The sequence below is a fragment of the Zosterops lateralis genome (assembly GCF_965231275.1).
Source record: "Zosterops lateralis genome assembly, chromosome: 11".
NCBI classification, from domain to species: domain Eukaryota; kingdom Metazoa; phylum Chordata; class Aves; order Passeriformes; family Zosteropidae; genus Zosterops; species Zosterops lateralis.
In genome coordinates, this window is record NC_139771.1 from 5,241,998 (window position 1) to 5,261,965 (window position 19,968).

Here is a 19,968-nt window from a genome sequence, read left to right on the forward strand (position 1 = left end):
GGCAGCACTGACAGAACAAGAGGACACAGCCTCAAGCTGTGTCAAGGGAAATATAGGTTGGATATCAGGAAAAAGTTTTTACAGAAAGGGTGATAAAGTATTGGAATGATCTGCCCAGGGAGGAGGTGGAGTCACCATCCCTGGATGTGTTCAAGAAAAGACTGGATGTGGCACTTGGTGCCATGGTTTAGCTGAGGTGTTGGAGCTGGGTTGGACTTGATGATTCTGGAGGTCTTTCAACCTTCTGATTCACCCATGGTTCATAGAACACTCACAGAAGAAACTGCAGCACTACTTTTGAAGAAACTACCTCTACCCTCACTCTAAATAAATAATTTTCAAACAATTTTAATCAACTTGCACCATCCTCTGGGCAAATTCAGCCAGCTTAGAAGTTTAAATAACTTCATCTGTGATTTAAACTACACTGCCATTTTTGCATTACAGCAGAGAAGTCTTCTCATTACTTATTCCTAGTACAAGTATCTTCGTTTTTCTAATTAAAAAAATAATATTTATTCAATCTAAGATTCTCAAACTTTAAAAGGGCTTCTGTCTTCTGAAAACTGCCAGGTCCCTACACAACAGTTAACAAATTTCACCAGAGGGTGGCAGCCTGTTGCTACAAATAAAAAGAAAAGTAATTCTAAAGAATAAATGACAGGCTGTTAGAACACAGGAAGAGCTCAGAAAACGTCACAAACACTGATTAAGCAGAGGGGCCTGTTTGAGTACTAAAGTGCTGTTTGAGTGCTGCTGAACCCCGTGTTCTATGTCCTGCTCTAGACCATGAAATTACCAAGGGATGAAATAGTCTCATTTTCCCAAGTCGTCTCCCAGCCTCTTTTCTCAGTATCAACCTGCTTAATTCAAACACAGCAATACAAAGAATATTGCACCATTAGTAGACAAAGAGCAGCAAACTTAATAAGGTACAAAAAGTTTAAAGAATATAAGATTGTACTAAATCATTCACCTCCACCATCAGCTGTGGCAAATGTACACAATGTAAATCAAAACATACCTTCAATAAAACATATTTGCTTTCATATGATCCAGGTGCTTTCTCCTGTTGCTAGACTGAGTTAAAGAAGGTGAAGAAACATTTATTTTGTTTCCTTTTCCCAGTATTAATAGTGTCTTTCTGCTCTGTCCAGGATGAAACCTGCAGGAATTCAGTGTATCAGACAAACTGGCTAGAAGTGTCAGGAAGAAGAGGATAGATGGACAGAGAAGGAGCACAATTATTTGGATTTCACTGCCTGATCTTAAGAACAAACAGTCACAAATTCCTAAAAGCACAATGAATTTTGGGCTGGATGAGCAGACAGTGAGCTGGACTGAGAATGGGCTGGAAGGCAGCGAGTGCAAAGAGGCTATGTAGTGAATTCCAGCTGGAGGTCAGGAACTGCTGGTGCACCCCAGGGGTCAGTGCTGGCTCCAGCTCTGTTCCTGTCCTCATCATCGATCTGGATCACCCTCACAAGGCTCACTGGTGGCTGCTACATGGTTCTCTGGGGTTATGCTGCTGGAGAAATGGCTAACAGGAGCTCAAGCAGCTCAGCTGAGGGAAGCCCAAACTCTTGTACCCAGCGAGGGATAACGCCATGCACTGGTGGCTGATCTGGGAAGCAGCTTTGCAGGAAAGGATCTGGGAGTCCTGGTGGACAAACTGATCATGAGCCAGCAATGTGTCCTTGAGGAAGGACGGCTCAGAGTATCCTGGGCTGCTTTAAAGGGTTAATGACAACTCTTCTTTCCCAGTGTTGCTGTCACGAAGTTATTCCAAGAGCTAAGAAGCTCCAGAAGCCTGGATTCCTATGGATTTGAGTTGTGCAAGTCTCAGGTGCTTCCAGCTGCTCTCTACCTCACAGCACAGCACCTCTGTGCTGCCACAGGGGTCACTCACAGCTCTGTCCTCTCCTGCCTTCCAGCTGCTCCTCAGCAGGATTGGGAACTACCCCTTCCCCAGCTGAAGGACCTCTCTGGAACACTTTCCTCTGCCCAGCTGCTATTTCTCACAAATTAATAACAAGTACACAAATATTTCTCTCTATCCTGTGTCAAAATTGGTTATAATTAGTAATAAGGGTTAAAAGATACCAAGTGAAATAAGTGACAAAGATAAAAAGTTCTTTTCTTTAAAAAAGTCAGAAAGGGAAAGTTAGGCTATTTTAAACATAATGGAAATTTACAAAATGTTTCATGAGTATCCCATTAGGAATTCCTGCACCTGCATTTTCCAAAAGTGAGTGAAATGACTCAGATCAGAGCAGTTGAAAAATATAAACTAAGATGTGCAAGTTTTTAACCCTTTATATCTGTTTACTAAAGCAACAAAATATCTCAGCTACCTAAACCAGCTTGTGTATAGAAAGTCTGATAGGAGTTCACTGTTAAGCAATTTTAGAATAATTTAATTTAATTTCAAAAAGCATTTACCCATGTCCTAAAAAGCAATTACTGTTAACTCTTGAAGATATTCATTCAATTGTCAGTTAAAATATTGCCGTATTTATCTAGAAAAACTATGGTACACAGCAACAGAAAATAAACATTAATCATTTCATTTTGATCAAAATTTAACAGCACCATGATACTAAAAGCAGTACTAAACTAAAAATAATGAAATTGTATTTGGAAGGCTATTTTTTTTTCTCATTCTCTACGTTTAGAATTTAACATTGCTTCTTGGGCTTGTGTTGAGATTTTTTCCCTCCTTTCTGGGGAGACTAGAGATTTGAGAACAAAGCTGCTAATAGGAAACATATGGAAAAGTTCTGGAGTAAATGAAAATCTGACTCCAATTCCAAATGCCACGTATCACATACCACAGTCTAAATTATCTGCTAAGATAAATGCAAGATTTACCCTCCACACTCAATGAATCACGTGAGATGGAAGACAAGGTTATGCACGAAATCAACAAAAACAAAGACCCACACGGTATATAAGAGACTTCCAAAACTAATCAATATTTTGAAGCAAGCTGGGAGGTTTCTCAAAGCCAATGTAAGCCAGTAAAAGATTGGCTCAACAGAACATGCCGCTGACAGATAACTTTGCTGCAGTTTTTCATATAAAATATGAACATTCCTACCCAAGTGAACAGTCAGGCTCAGGATTTAACCACTGTGCTGCTACGGTTGCAGTGGGAACCCCACACAGCCAGGTTTTCCTATGCACCAACAGTTTCCTGTCTCAAATCTCTGTCCAGGAGAAATGTGACGACGATGAGATTTCTATCACAGCAGCACTGGGGACTCAGTTTTGATTAGAATCTCACACATTTCCACAGGCAGCCAAGCCTGGCCCAAACTCCCTGTGCAGCAGCAGGAATTTAACAAGCCTGGATGCACCAGAGTAACCACAGGCAGAAGAGAGCCCCAGGAGAAGTGATTCTCACACCAGGTTCATTCCACGTGTGGAACCCATCACCTGCACAAAGGTTTCTATCAGAATCAGGCAGCAACACTGAAATGAACAGATTCTCTTCACAATTCCATTTGCAGGAACTATTACAGAGTTACAGTCCCTGCTAAGAATGGAAAAAATCTTGAGCTGACAGGCTGCCAGAGGATGGAAAATTTCCAGAGGGACAGAGAGGGAGCAAGTCACAGACACAAGCATGGACTTGCCTCTTAATTCTTCAGCTGGTCTTATTTCCAAAAGCTGTTTAGACATAAAGACCAATGAAAATATTTTTCTTCCAGAAACTCTCTTTACAGAACACCATAACTTATTTGTGGCAAAGGAAACTGGCCTGCCATTCTAAAAGATAATATTTGACCAAAATTTCTATCTTATTTAGGCCACCAAGAACATTCAGTCACCATTATTATCCTTCTGTCAGCTCTATCTTCTTTTATCTTCCTTCTACTCTCCAGGGTGACACAGGGAACAGACTGAATGAGGAAGCCCCAAGTCAGTAAAAAGGGCCCAATTTTTAGCATGAAGAAATCACTTTTGTATTAACCTTGTGAGAAGATGCCCAGATTCAGGAAGTGACAGAATAATCTAGTATTCTGCAAAAATAATAAAAGCAACTGTCTATGCTTATTTCTCCAGCAGCAATATTGTGATGCAGCTTAATTATTACTTGCTTAAGAAAAATTTAGTGATTAATGCCTAAAAATTAATAACTTTAGGAAAGCTTACTTGGCTTTTTGGAATGCATGTTTTTAATTTATATTTTAAGTTAATACAGCCAATTTCTATTTAGACGTTACCCTCCTGTAAATTAATATTACTGGTATATTTCCTCAGATACTAGATTTTACAAGGAAAAAGACTTCTGATTTAACTCCATTTAAAACATGACTAACACAGAAGAAGAAAGCCAGGTAACTTTCAGAAATACAGCAAAACTAAATGTCAGTACAAAGGTAGAATATTTTACCCCCATACTCCCTGACTGCACAATGCCGTTCTTTAATACAAACCAGCAGAGCCATCACATAATAGGATGAATTTTGAGATGAAAGAATCAGGGTACTTTTAGAAGCTATTTTCCATGCCAACACCTACCTAACCAGGGCAGTTAATGATCTCTCTGACAAACGATGCTCCTGTACAGTGGCCTGTAAATTTGAGATACTTGATATGAAGATAAAATCTATTGTGATGCCATACAGAAGAAAACACTTCAAACCTCACCACCATTATCATACCCAGACCCCAAAAGCACTTTCTTAACCAGCACGCCAAGAGATCCCTTGGTTTTTCCTGTCAAGACCACAGTTAACAATTAGCATTTACAAACCCACATTCTTTCATTTCAGAAAAGTAGAAACTAAATCTGATCTAAACCCAATCTTCAATATCCTTCTTAATGATTCCCTCTAATAGAAGGAAGAAAAAGAGTAGTTACCCTTTACAAAACCCCTGTATCATTATTTATGATAAAGCCACAAACAAAGTGAGTACTTTAAGAATATAAAATGTTTCTTACCATAAACTAACTACAACTCTTGGTGCTGTTTTCCTTGAGCGAGTTCCATTGGAGCAGATATGTGTAAGGCAATATTTCATTACTCCTGTTTTAGGAATGCTTTGCCTTAGCAACACTGTGTTTTATGAATTTATACTGCTTCTAATGCCTTGTGCTTAGGACAGAAAGAGTAATGTATGCTTCCCACTTGAACAGTTCCCTCCCAAAATCAGAATGCACAGGAACCTGAGGAGAAAATGTGAGCATGGAAAACACATCTGTCAGAAGTGCAACTGCTTTGTAAAGTCGCTGTTCTGTCTTTCTAAGAAGTACCTTTCCACTCAAACGCTTCTCCATGGCTAAACCCAGTCCCTAGTTCAGTCATTAGCAGTTGGAAACAACTACCCCAGCCCCCATTCTGGGGCTGCTTTCACAACACACAGACTTATTTAGGAGTTTCACCATTAAGCCAAGTGTTTGGCAAAGATGTGAAAGGAGATCTGGACAGCTGTCTTGCATTAAAACTGACATTTTTAAAGGGAGCTACTACTATCAGCTCAGCTCTGTTAAAGTTTAATCACTCACAGCACCAATTTCATGCCAACTCCTTACTAAGATGCAGTTAATATTTTTTTAATAATTGATTTTTTTAGAACGAAAATGTTATGGATGCTTATATTTTGGCTACAAATAGCTTTAGGCATTTACTCCACCCTTCACAAAGCAAAAGTACAAGGCAAGAGAAGGTGTCAGAAGCAAGACAGAACAAGGACACTCCTGCCAGATTACCATCGAAGGTCTGTTATCCCCAGATCAGCTTTTTCTCCTTAATGACATGAAAAGAGAAGCTGTGGCTGCCTCATCCCTGGCAGTGTCCAAGGCCAGGCTGGACAAGGGTTGAAGCAACCTGGGATAGTGGAAGGTGTCCCTGCCCATAGCAGGGGCTGGACCTGGATGAGCTTTCACCATTCTGTGTTCTGAGTGCTGCTTTAAGTGTGAGCCTTGCTCAAGTCTTCACAGCAATGCCTTTTAACAATCCCAGAACAGGTAACAGAAGAAACAACTTCCAGCCAGAGTGATTGGATCAAAATAAGAACCCTCAAAGCTCTGCCAAGGAGGAACTGTGATTCACAAGTTATTCAAAACACAGAGAAACCCTTTTGATTTGATTAACTCCCATCAATGAAAAAACACATTTATTTTATATGTCAGGTACAAGCATCATTTCCAAAGGAGTATTAATATTAAAGAAAGCCCAAACAAAATGGAGACAAAAATGGAGAATAACTGAAAGAAATAAAGAGTAGAGAGATTATCTTTCTTCATAAGACAATATGCCAGGGTAGAGAATGATGTGTAACACCTGGTGTTTCTGTGAAAGCTTTCAAGTCACAGATTCTGGCTGCATAAAAACTGCACTGCAGGCCATAAGGGCAGTGTGGTGGCAGCATTACAAGGTCTGTGCTAAAAGGAGAGGATTCATTCTCTTTAAGAAAGAAGGGATAATAAAAATTAAGAACAGGCTGATGTTCAGTTTCCAGAGTATAGGAGAGAGCTGAGAGGCTGCCTGGCAAAATCCCCTGCACTACCAGGCTGGACAGTTGTACATGTTTGAATATTTCTAGAGCAACGGGCATTTAAGAAACATGTTCTGTAGCCATTGTAAAATCAAAGACCATCACTTTTAAACACACTAAAAAAGTAAATAGGAAGCACTTTCCATCACGTACAAGGGGAAAATTTCTGCTAATGCAAAATATTTTCCTATTCATGATCATTCAGGAATGCTTTGGCAAATAACTCAGACAACTAATCTTTATCCTTACCTGAAAGTGACTAAAAAATCTTATAAATATATGACTTTCAGATTGGATACAAACCTGAGAACAATCTGAAGTTGCCAGCACATTTTCTAATTCTAAATTTCCAAAATTGCAGAAGTTCTTAGCTATAAATGAATGAAATAAGCTATTGAATAAGGTATTAATATAAATTATTAGGGTAAAATTCACATAATCTCTTTTAGAGATCTACCAGTTTAGAGCCCTAAAGTCAGCAGTTCTACACAAAATAAATGAGAAGTGCCTGTTTCGGAAAAGACACTCAGTACCATTACCTTCCCCACTTTCCTCCCTACCAAAACACTGTTCTTTTATTTACAGTGTTTATTAGTGAGTGCAAGACACCTGCCATTACTGTGATCATTTCTGTAAGAGACAAATCTGTAAGGCAAACTAAAGACTCTGTTATGAGGTTCAACTGCTAATGCTGCCTCAAGAAAATGAATTTACCTGCAACAGTAAACAGTGGTTGCAAAACCAGACAACTATTCCCGGAACTCCACATGGGAGGAAAAAACAGCCCAAAGTCATTTATGTTGGACCAACCAAAGCAGGCTGTATAAAAACACGGAGTAAAACACAAAGCATATTTATTAAACAAGCTATTCAATTACTAAAAACACAAGTGTCAGCTGACAACAGTGACTCTCCTCAGTAGAGATTTGTAATTTCATACAGTTCTGGGTATTTGAGTGTAAACAGACCCTATTTGCTACAGATAATATTGCTTACATCAATTTTCAACTTGTTTTATTATTCCAGTGTAAATTGTTTATGACCTTATTACTGTGTTAGTAGAAGCACTAATGATGAGGGCTATTTAAATGCCTCTACTGTAGGAAGTAAAATCCATCTATTTAAAAAAAACATAACCTCTCCCAACACAGAATTAAATCCTTCCAAGATTTCTAACACAGCAATATACTCAGAAAAACGTTACATCCCTCCTCTTCTGTCAGTCCTTCAATTATCCACCACCATAAATTGATATTGTCATACAAAAAACCTGACATATTATAAATTTGAACATGCCAGGAAACTCAATACTTCGTTTTTGCAGCACCAATTCTTCCTTGCACATGTTCATGCACAAGTGTAACCAATCATCTAATGAGATCAGAGCTTCCTAATGTATTGCTTTTAAATGCATAAATGCTTCTAGTGAATTTGGCACTAAAAATTCTGTGTATTACTGTTCATTAGAAGTTATTACTCAATAATTTCCTACGAGATTATATTAATTCTCATGCTACAAGGTCAATAAGCTCAACTGTTTTCAGTTGCTCAACATGTTCTTCCCAGGAGCTCTTAGCAAAACATTGAAAGCAGGCTGCACAAGATGTGGATTGCCAGAGTTTTGATCTTGTAATACCACCTACTAAATGGGAAATACCACCTACGTGTAATACCACCTACTAAATGGGAAATAAATAGGGACCACACAACAAGGTTCAGGTCAGAGGCAACAGAAAGCCCCACACAGGGCACAGCTCTGTCCTCTTTTGCTTCTTTTAACAGATTAGGCCTTGTCTCACCTCTGTTGATATGATTTGATCGCCCCTTTTCCATAACCTTTAGAAACACATGTTCCCACAGGGACACTTTCCATACCAGGAAGAGCAGAACACCACCAAAATCTGTGAGGGCTCAGGCTGGGCTGGAGGCTCTGCAAGAACAAAACCTTGAGCATCTCGATTCACTGAGCTCTACACTGCAGTCAGTGAATTTTCAGGGGAGTTCTGGCCCAGGATAAATAAATCCAGCAGCCACTACAGTCCCAATATTCAGTCAGCTCCGCCAAAGGCAAGCACAGGTACAAAGCACCTTTGCAGATCATGCATGGAATTCACAGAGGCTGCAGGTGGCTGTTGACAGCAGTGCTGGGATGCCAGTTGAGACCAGAAAATTGGGATGCCAAGAGCTTCTGTGCCTACAATGTAACTTTGCAGTGCAGCCCAGCCTGGATGACATTGCTGCCTACAGCGGTTTCCTACCCACAGGCTCCACAAGGAACTAAATTACAACCTTAACAGTTCCTTGTTATATTTGACTGTGCACTCCCTACTGTGCCCTCACTCACAGGAACAAGCATCACCAATTCTTATCTAAAACACAGAACTCCTTCAAAGTTGTCAGCTGAGGATTTTTAAATTTTGAGCTTGAGGTCTTTTTTCAGACATCTGATAGCAGAGCCAGACCTTTGCCCGAGACTTTTGCAATTTTATTAAGATCATGCTTCCAACACAATCCTCAGGTCTAACTTCCCCAGCTTTGCTTCATTTGAGTTCCCTAAAGCCTCTATTGAAAAAGTACACTGTTTTTTCCCTTTATACTTCATATGGACCATTATAAATTTTGAAGGGAAAGGAAAAAAGAACTCACCAAGCAAAACCCACGAAAGACAAAGAAACCCAAGATTTTTTTACAGTAAGACAGTGAATATAAGAAAAAGCCCAAGCAATTTATACCTTCTTATTATCAGGGTCAGACCCATTTACCTCAAGGCCACTGGTGATCTTTTCTACCTTATCCCAAGACCAAAATTTGGAAATTTTAAGTGTGTTCAGTAGACCATATTCAACTAGCTAAAATCCCCTAAATTCATAAAACACAGCAGTCTTTCTTGTGCCTTCTGCTCAGAAACAAAACTGAAAAAGCTGACAAGTCTCATAAGTTGAATGAGGTTAATGGAGATGGTGAAATTCCAAAGATTTTAACTGATGAAAATGATCCATCCAAGTTTTCAGCTAAAGAAAAGGAAGCCAATTCAGAATTCTAGCTTGACATACATCCCACTTTGCATCAAAACTGCATAAATAAAATGACAAAAAAAAAATCACAAATCAACATTAAAAATAATTCCTTCTAAAGCATTCTTAAAGCTGAAAATTCAATAAAATTTCCCAGCCTTTGAAATAAGAAGTCTTACATGAAGGATGCTAAATTTAATCCTCTCATTATCTGCCTTGTAAGGAAATTCCTGCCACACCACAAATGAAAATGAAGATCAAACCACACAATTTGACCAAGAACACAAAGTATAAACTTGTCTGTCTCCAAAACAGCTCTTGCAACAAAACAGGAACTGAGTGTTAATATGTTCCATGGCTAGACCTGCATCAGCCTCTGCAGCTCAATGTGCTTCACATCAAGAGCTTTACCAGAATTTTTCAAAGGACAAATTTTCTGTCCTGCTACCATGGATTTTTAAATTCACCATGAGATTTTTAGATCTCCTAAGAGCTTATGAGACTTTGTGACACAATCAATAGTAGAAAACAATAAAAAAAATCAGGTATGAAATTGGAACTCTAATTTTTATCTTCAGATAAAATAGTTTTATGTATGTTTTACTTACAGCTGTTACTAGAACAAAGCTTCCAAAAATATGTGCCATGTTCTTTGTCTTGTGCTTAAAAAAATACCCAAAGTTTGTAGCAGCCAGTAACATTTACTGGCTGGTCGTAACAAATTTGGTGGGGCTTTTTTCATCTCTCACTGTGTATTTATTCTATTAATTATTAAAAATAACTACTGGTTTTGATTTAGTGGTACAATGTAACTATTCAACTATTTCTGGTACCATTAATCAAGGATTATGGAGTTTTAATTTCTCCTCTTTCAACCTCTCCCTTGTATTCTGCATTCCTTACATAAATACATGACTGCTTTAGTTTATTTCCGATTGCCAACCCCACAGTATCACTTTGGTCATGACTTCTGCCACTTTTCTTTATACCCTGAATGTTAGAATTATGTATGATTTATCTTCTTAAACATATTCTTGTCCTCAATATTAGAGAACAAACTTGAAAAGGTTGAGCAAATAATCAGCTTCATGAAGCTCAAAGACAAACAAATAAACTTACTACTGCATTTTTAAAATAGTTATGATACTTCTAAGGCACTTTTTAAGATGCATTTTTAAGAACCAGATTTTTCCTTGTTAACAGATTTTGAAATAAAGTAATTCTTTTACCCAGCCAAAAGCACAATGAAATGCTTTGGATAAATCATACACTTAAACCATGCCACAAAAAAAATTTGTCCATTTTCTCAATTTTTTGCATATATCACAAGTATTTAAATATCACATGGCATTAAAGGCAGATAACTATACCTTCTTTCTTTAATTCTTCTTAAAACCTAAGATAAATATTTTTCTTGAGAAAAATGGTTTATGTTTCCTGTCATACTTACCCTTCTCACAAGATTTTTGCTCTCTATACAACTTAAAAAAAAATGGATGTTGCAAAGTTACTGTGAATGCTGAACTTTTACACCACCACACCAACAGCACTGTACAAAACAAATCCTTTGCAGGAAGGACACAGACATTGTGGGGGGAAAAAATAAGGAAGATGTTTACAGGAGCTTATTTGCAGCACATGCATTCCCTTGATTTTGGTAAGGTTAATTTTTTTACTGTTTCTTAACTTCATCCTCAGAGGACAAACCCTTTGCAGAACTGAATCACTGCAGCTGAACCCGCACTATGAAATAATAACCTCTGTAATAATTTGTGAAGTCTTATTCTCTTTTTTTTTTTTAAATGGGAGTTGGTAACCGAAAGAATCTTGCCAATTATATTGAAGCCAATTATATTGAACAAAAGGAGAAATTGCTTCACCGCCTTATGACACAGCATCTACAGCAAGTGATGATGTGGCACAAAGCATTTTTTTTTAAATTTTACTGGCAAATCAGAAGAGGGGCCAAGGCTGTTATTTTGTGTTGCCTTCCCACAAGGCTCCTCACCACAAAATATGGCTTAGACAGACCTTTTGTTCCTCCAGCTGGGGTAGGCTATGTCTCAGATGATTTCACCAGCACAAGAACTTGCTGCCCCCTACAACCTGAACTTCTTAGACTTCCAAAGAGTAAGTTTTCTTGGTAAGCAGGAATAAAATGAATTGATTGTGTTATTTTTCAGTGAAGAGTGATTCATGCATGTTATATACTATTTAGCTTTCAGTGAGTAAACTGCTTACAAATACAGTTGCTGAGCTCTGACTTCATTAAGATGGTAGAGAATCAAGCTTTTAAGATTTTCTATTGTTTTTCAACTTTGTGATTATGTGTTTTATCATACGGTGTGCATCTGACCTGCACTTTTCCTGACTTCCCATTATCAAGTTTCATCTGACATGGGTGTTTTAAAGCTAGTTAAAATCTTAGAAATATTTCATGAAGAGGTGTCAGTGTCTCAGTGCTTTGAGACACAACCTGCAAGCTTGGCAGGACAGTTACTATTCTACCAGTAAGATACTCAGTTACCGTCAAAGTATCAAAATGTCTCCCCAAAACCAGCTCCCCTCTCTCCATAAAACCTGTGGGAGACTTTGGTGCATATTACTTCTTATTTATCATTCCATCTGACATGATGGGAGGTCTCTTCACATTGTCCACATGGCAAGATCAATCTCATAAAGGCCTTATTCCTCAAAGTGAGAAGACTTTCCTGAGTTGTCCCTCCTGGTTTCTAAGGACAACTGTGGCTTGTGGCACTAAGAACAAAAATTATTAATTGGAAATTTTTTGACATGAAGTAGAAGTGCTGAAAGAAGGTGAAGCTCAAGTTCTGGACGGCAACTGCAAAAAGGAGGAATCAAAAGGAACAAAGATCATGAAATAGACAAGGGGACAGACTGGCATTTGTTCCACAAAGCCAGAAGGCAGTCACGGGAGTTAGAAACAAATTTTAGATAGACAGCAACAGGACTGATTGGAATATATTCTGATGTACACTGCCTGAAATGTGAAACCCAGTGAATTCCTCCTGAAGCACAGAGTTGTTTCTCAACCCAGCAGAGTGCATTTATGCAGCTCTGCAGTGCAAGGCTGCTCTGTGTCTCTGCTGATTGCTTAATTAACTGAGACATCCCACATACTGCAGGGATATGGAGTCCCTGGCTTTGCTAAGGACCTACCTGGAGTGGAGTTCCTGACTCCAGTCAAACCTGGTTTTAAAGGTTTTCATTAGTTATGCAACTTGACTACATTCAAATGTGAAGTCAGATATGCAGGTTAGACAATGTCACACTGTGACACCCAGCCACTGGCACACACAGGTTGTGTCACAGCAGGATTACAAGGATGCATCAAATTCCAACAGTTTGTTATTACTTTTCTCCTTCAAATTCTCTCTTTTCTGTTCAGTTCATAGAATACATCATGCATTAGGTAATCCCCACTAGGAATCATCAGAAATGACCACTTGTCTCATCTCCTTTGTTGCTGATAGTGTTCAGTAAACAAATATTGACACAGAGTTCCTTGGGTACAAAACATATATGGAAAAAAGAGAATAACTGCTGTTCTCTCTCCGCTTCAGGATTCTTGTACCACCCTGAGGAAAGTCTCTTAAATTTTTCCATGACTTCTGTGGTTTGATCTGCAATGAAACATTTTGACTCATTGCTGCTTAAATTGAACAGCTTGACATGATTCATAACTCTCATTTTGCCAAATAAAAGGGCTCCTTTGACTGTATAAAGTACTTGAAAATGTTAGACTGGCTTTGAGCATCAGAAATTGGACCTGCAAAATGATTTGCCTTTGACAGGATCAGGATTTCACCTCAGAAGGGTATTTGGAAGGTAAATTAGTTCACATCTATAAAGAACATATGATTATAGAAGCAGAAGAAGACAGAAAGCTTACAACTAAAGATTTTATACCATGTGCATGATAGTTGAATTGCACTGGCTTTAAATAAATGATGGGAACAGAAAAATCACATTATATCACCATTAACACAGTGCTAAGTCAGTCATGTTTTATGGAAAACTGAAAAACAACACAAAATGCCACAGAACACACAATTTGCAAAGCCACATAAATTTCAATTTTATATATTATACAATATTTCCAAGTAATCTATTTCAATGTTCTCTTTATAGAAACAATCCTGTTATGGTACCCTTCAGTACCCAGCACAGCACAAGTGGAAAGCTGTTCCTGGTCTGAAGTCAGACCAGAAAACATCTGTTTACTTCAAGGATAGTAAATTTGATTATGTTTATTACGTGGAAGGTACAGATCAAAACTTTGGTTTCCTAGTAATGTCACAGACAGTGTTGCCAAAAAAAGGCATTATTCTACTTACTTCAGTATACATTGCTGCTTCTTAAAACTTTTGTGCTATTTACTTTATAACTATCTAAAAATTAATGTTTCTTCTCATCAACAGGTTACAGCATATAAATTTAAATATGGGGATTCTGAGCTACCTACTGATCCTCCAGCTCCTCTGGGCTGCTTTGGTCTCTTGTCAGTATGAAGACTATGATTTTGAGGATGAATATGGTGGGGAGCCAGATCAACATCCATATTATTTTAACCCAAACACCCAAGTTCAAGTTCCTCGTTTTCCCTTTCCAGTTGAGTGTGCCAAAGAATGCTTTTGTCCACCAGCTTTTCCCTTATCCATGTACTGTGATCACCGGAAACTCAAGACAATCCCAAACATCCCCAATCATGTCCAACAACTTTATCTGCAAAACAACAACATTGAAGCTGTGCCTGCAGGACCATTCACTAATGCCACCTTCATAAGGGAAATTAACCTCAGCCACAACAACATTAAATTCCATATGATTGACCACGGTGTTTTTGCCAAATTTTCAAACTTACTGCAACTTCACTTACAACATAATGAATTAGAAGAGTTTCCATTCCCTCTGCCCAGCTCTCTAGAGAGACTCCTCCTCGGTTTCAATAAGATTTCCCGGTTACCTGGCCATGCATTGGAAGGATTGCCCAACATGACCATGCTTGACCTCTGCAGTAACTTACTTGATGACTCAGTATTCAAAGAAAAACCCTTTTCAAACATGAAAAATTTAACGCAGCTCAATTTATGCAACAACAAATTACAGACAATGCCTCCTGACCTGCCACCATCACTTCAGCATCTTTCTCTTGAAAATAACTCTATTTCTCATATTCCTGAAAACTATTTCACCAGACTTCCCCAAATCATTGCTCTAAGAATGTCCCACAATAACCTGCAGAACATTCCACACAACACTTTTAATCTACCCAACCTTCTAGAACTTCATCTTGGACATAACAAATTAAAACAAGTGTTCTATATTCCAAGAAGTTTGCAGCATTTGTACCTTGAAGACAATGAAATTGAAAGTAGGTTGATGGTTAAACTTTGTAAAAGTAATTAACTTAGTGGATTTTGGGATTGGTCGTGGGAGGAGTCCGGGGAGAGTATCATCCTATATTCTTTGGGATGCAATATAAACACATCCTCAGTCATTTGAGACCAATTTGAAATTAGAGAGGGTTTAATTTTTGAAGCTTTCCTCCAATTCACAGCTCTTTGTAAAAGTTAATACGAGTTTTTCATGTAACAGCTAAAATCTTTTTGAAAATTGCTTGATTTGGCAACTGATAAAAATATACAGAGAAAAGGAATTATGAAAACATTTCATTCACATAAAACAGTAGTTACGAATTCCTTACAAACCTTATATTTTGCAAGCCCCTAAACTGGTACCATTGTCATTTACAAAACTGATCTAAAACACAGATTAGGGTTACATTACTGTGCACCATAAAAACATTTTCCATTTTAAATTTCAAAACATAAATTTCACTTCTGCAACACATCTAAAACATAGTCACTTTTTGCATTTTAATGAATATTTTTCACACTCTTACAGACATCAATGTTACTGTGATGTGTCCAGCTCTGGACCCACTGAACATCAAGCAGTTGACCTACATACGGCTGGACCAGAACAAGCTCACGAGCCCCATCAGCAGCTACGCCTTCTTCTGCTTCCCTCTCATCAGAACCATTTATTATGGAGAGCAGAATGTCACTGGCAGCAGCCCCTCTCAGCTCAGAACACCTGTGTTCCGGCGGTTCCTGACACCAGAGGAGTTCCAGGAAGCAGAAGACAATCATGAAATGCTCAATCAAGAAACTGAAGAAGATCATGAAGCAGAAGACAGCTATTTTCATCCTTACTATCACTGAAATAATGACTGTTATTAAGTACATATGGAAACTTTTCATTAGTCTGGGTTATTCATAGCTATCTTAGAACAAGTGGGCAGTTTGGGATATTCAAGATGCATCTATAAAGTGGAGACAGGAGTTTAAAGTAGGTAAATGTCCTACCGTTGGTGTAGTAAAAAACAATACCAGGAACAAAGAGCACTCACCTGAGCATTAGATAAAGGTCTGACACAACCTGGGTTGATGATGAGCTCACCTTTGGGTGAGCAGCTGAAGTGAAAGAAAATTGACCTGAAAAGCTTCTGTGTTCTAAAGTGAAGCAATTGCAAAGTGACTGTAACACAAATCAGTGTCATAATTCAAAAGGAACAAGTGATGAAAGCCAAAAATCCACCCAGCTTTACATCCACTGCTGATAGCATAAGCAGAGATGCAGCAGAGAAAAGGGTAAGAGATTAAGATTACAAAATACTGCCAACAAGGCTCCTCCACATCTCCCTGAAATACAGATATTTCTTCTTCCAATTTCTAACTGGATGAGGACATCTCAAATATGGAGCTTCAAACCTTCCTCATTTTATGTTTTAAGTGTCCTGACAAGCTGTATTATAATATTCACTTCTTCGGCTGTCCTTTAACTATCACAATCTTTCAAAAAGGAGATTTCAGCTTATTAGTAACACAGCAATAAACAATCTTTCACCAGGCTGCTGGGTTCTAGGGAGAAGCATGTGCATTAACACAACTGAACCATCAGCGTTTATAGTTCCCCTATGCTTCAGCTGAAGTTATTTTAGAAGACACATAGAAATGTAATGTAATCTTTGCATTTAGAATTATTCATCAAGTAGAACAGGAACAAAGAAAAGCACTGCAGGGTTTTTCAACTATCCGTTTAGACTATCCCTCTGCACAGCTTATACCAATTAACTGTATTCTGCTTCAAAATAGAATCAACATTGCTTTAAGTAACCTGAAGAAAGCTTTGAGCTACGCAAATTTTTGTTATATCTTATGCCTAGAAACAGACCCAGATAACTACAAGGGAAGATAGCACTATAGAGCACTTTATTGCCTTTTTTAAACCACTTCTTTATTTTTCAGCACTTTCTTCCCTTATAGAGCTTTACTAGCTGTGAGGAAAAAAAATTCCGTTTTCAACAGCAAAATGAAATGTTTGCAAGTGATAGATCCATATCATACTACCAACTTTGCATAATTTTATGTAGTCTTTTAGTTGTCCTACACAAAGTACAATGTAATCAGATTTCTATTAGCATTTGAGAAGTTAAGCAGGTTTCATTTTTTCTCTTAGAATTTCAACTATTTTTAGGCCCATCTTCATATTGATGGTTTGTGATGCATCAACAGAAATACTAAGATAATAAAAACACTTTATGACTTATTTTTAAGAGAAAGAGATTTATTGTAAAGCTATGAATATAAACTTTAGGAATATATATTGTCTTTAAGGACAACTGGTTGTAAGAATTTGAGGGTACAAAATTTATTCTGTTATTAATTTGTGGATCTTCAGCCAACTAACTCAAGAAATCTGTTTCTCTCTCCTTCCCCTTTTTCTTATCTGCATTCTGAACAGATCTAGTATTCACAGCAAACTATTTTATGGTCACCCCACAAATTCACAGTGCTACATAATTTCTCTGCTTTTTAAAGACAAATTATTAACATTTATCACCCTCAAACACCTCTGGGTTTCTGAACAAGAAACACATGCATGTATTCATTCCTTCACTTAAGTACTCAATGCCATTTATAGACAGTATTTACAAGAATTTACATATATCTATAACTTGACTGCTTTATTAATATATACATGTAGTATACTAACCTCCAGGAACCTTTCAACTATTTCAGATTTTAAGTGAATGGTGCAGAAAATGCAAATCTAAAATAAGAAGCTTTTTCAAAAGGCTTGCTCAGCTTTAAAAATAAAAGAACACTATCCTGCTATAGTAGGGATGTCAAACTTTCTGCTTTTTAAAGATGTTTATGAAACAAAGCTTAGCTTTAAAGTATAAGTCAAAATATTGATGTTATAAGCATTTCTCAAAGAAAACTGGAAATCATTGAAAACTTCAGAGCTGTCTTATTACACTTGACTCATTCAGGTGGAACATGAAATTTGTATTAAAAGCAGAACTACTAAAACTCACTTTTTTTCAATTAATAATATTAATATCATCTGTAGCTCACAGTACACTTATTCCAGAAAGGATATTACAGTGGACAGGGAACTAAAGACTTGGTAGCCTTAGAAAAATGGGAATTTATAATAAAGTATTGGATTAATGGATATCTGTCTGAGTACAGTTTGCTCTGGTAACACAGAAGATGCCTTCTGTAAAAGTCATGCTGTTTTTGCCTTGCAAATATCTTGGGGTCCTCTGAGTGAATCATGAAGGATGTGGAAAAGGGAGATCCTGGTCCAAACAGCCTACAAAAATTCTGAAAGATTTTTTAAGGAAATTAAGTTGCTACAGATTAAAAGGAAACATCACAAACAAAAATCAAATAAAATATGAGAAACAACCTAAGAATAAATGTTCTTATTGTGGAGGGGATCCCACTGGTGGAAGCTTTACAAAGGGCCTGTGCTGAAGTTTATTCTATTTAAAATGTTAGCAAGAGATAGACAAACCAGGCTGAGAAGTGAGATGCCAGGAATGACTGCTAGGTGCTGCTGAGGAAGGGCTGCAAAAGTCCTCAGGATACTAAACCAGCCAATGGAGCTAATCACTGTTAAATGAGAAGTGATGTCCATGGAAAGGATGATCTTAGTTCCACATTAAAACTAATGAAGGATGACCTCACCAACATCACTCAGGAGCAACACTCAGGAGTGCTTCAGTAGCAATAGGTATGTTCAGTGAAAACACCCAGCTTAGCAGCCAGGAGTCATAAAAAGGAAAATCAAATGTAGACAGTAAATAGAGACAAAAGGAAAACAGGAGACATCAAGACACTGCCATAAATCTGTAGCTCACCCGGACATTAAATGCAATATTGATTTCCAAAGCCTCAGGTAGCTGGTGTAAGTACATAGGACAAGATTGGAAAAGGATTAGAGCAAGGTCACCAAAGGTAAGAAATGACTGCTGTATCAACAACATGGAATGCAACTCAAAGAAATGGCTGAGGGGGGATATGGAAGACACCGACAAAATTCTGGGTTGCACTGACAGCAAGGGTCTGGGCATTGACTGCTCCAATACAAGGGAAGGAGCCATCAAATGATGCTCATGTGTCCCATGTGCCTGAGGACACAGTGGATGCAGCAGCAATTTTAGACACAGTATTGAGAAAAGACAGGAACAGTAACTGTGTTCCTTGAAAGAGATCCATTAAAGGTTGCTAAACTAAACACGGTAGGTACAAAAGTGATGAGCTGAGAATAGCTGGAGAATGGAAGAACATTGGAAGACAGGATAGAGACATGGATCATATGTGATTGTCCTAGTCTCAGTCTTCCCAAAGACTGAGACATGTTTACGGGCATTGCTGGACACAGGATATTGTACATTAACCTTTATTATTATTCCACACCCACTTTCATGTTCTCACTATCCTGAACCACGGTAACGTGCTGGTGCTGCTCCTCACTACCACTGCCTTGGTACAGTGTAAAACACACTTACTCTTCATGTTTGCTCTGGTACTTACTTTCAGATTATACAGGGGTTTTTAAGGAGGAAATAGGTTCATAAACTAAGAAATAAACATGCTATTCTTTTTCATGAATAACAGCCACACCTAACAATCAAATAGCTTAATAAGTTTATTTACAGCACAGTCAGAAAATAGAGAAACAATCTGGGTTTTAACTCTGCATCTTCATGAGCAATTCAGGTAAAGTGCCGGCCACAATAAGTTATTATAAAAATCAAAAGAAAGAGAAATAGCAGTAGCTTAATCCAACTGTCTATATTTCTTCCTTTAGCCCAAAAAAGCAGGAATATATTTTGCTTTTTCCTGATAAATATTTTTTTCCACTTTGCTTCAGTACTCTGATAATAAAAGTTACGTGGATGAGGACAGAAGCTCCTTTATAGAAAACAGATGTTTTACAGTTCACGTTTTCTGACTCAGTTTAACCTATTCACATTCCACTTTTACAATACAAATCCATTTCCTTCTTTGTTGCCCAACCTGATCATTGTGAGCTATAAGCATAGGCATCTTCTACCTGAAAAGCA

At 37.9% G+C, this 19,968-nt stretch overlaps 2 protein-coding genes across 4 annotated transcripts in view; one reads left to right on the top strand and one right to left on the bottom strand.

The window, feature by feature from the left end:
• Positions 1-19,968, bottom strand: part of CENPP (centromere protein P) — a 114,914-nt gene that overhangs the window by 63,617 nt on the left and 31,329 nt on the right. The window lies entirely within an intron of this gene.
• OMD (osteomodulin) lies at positions 11,191-18,277 on the top strand. Of its 2 annotated transcripts, none has more exons than XM_083869516.1 (3): positions 11,191-11,664; positions 13,964-14,916; positions 15,450-18,277. In XM_083869516.1, the coding sequence occupies exons 1-3, from the start codon at positions 11,324-11,326 to the stop codon at positions 15,767-15,769; spliced, it is 1,614 nt and encodes a 537-aa protein (XP_083725642.1). In that variant the 5' UTR covers positions 11,191-11,323; the 3' UTR covers positions 15,770-18,277. The 2 variants fall into 2 exon arrangements, with proteins under 2 accessions (XP_083725642.1, XP_083725643.1); XM_083869517.1 differs by having other exon boundaries at positions 11,542-11,651.

Coding starts and splice junctions, on each gene's coding strand:
- OMD (XM_083869516.1), top strand. CDS start 11,324: ATGGGAGTTGGTAACCGAAAGAATCTTGCCAATTATATTGAAGCCAAT. Junction 11,665..13,963: donor CCAAAGAGTAAGTTTTCTTG/GTAAGCAGGAAT, acceptor TCTCATCAACAG/GTTACAGCATATAAATTTAA. Junction 14,917..15,449: donor TGAAGACAATGAAATTGAAA/GTAGGTTGATGG, acceptor ACACTCTTACAG/ACATCAATGTTACTGTGATG.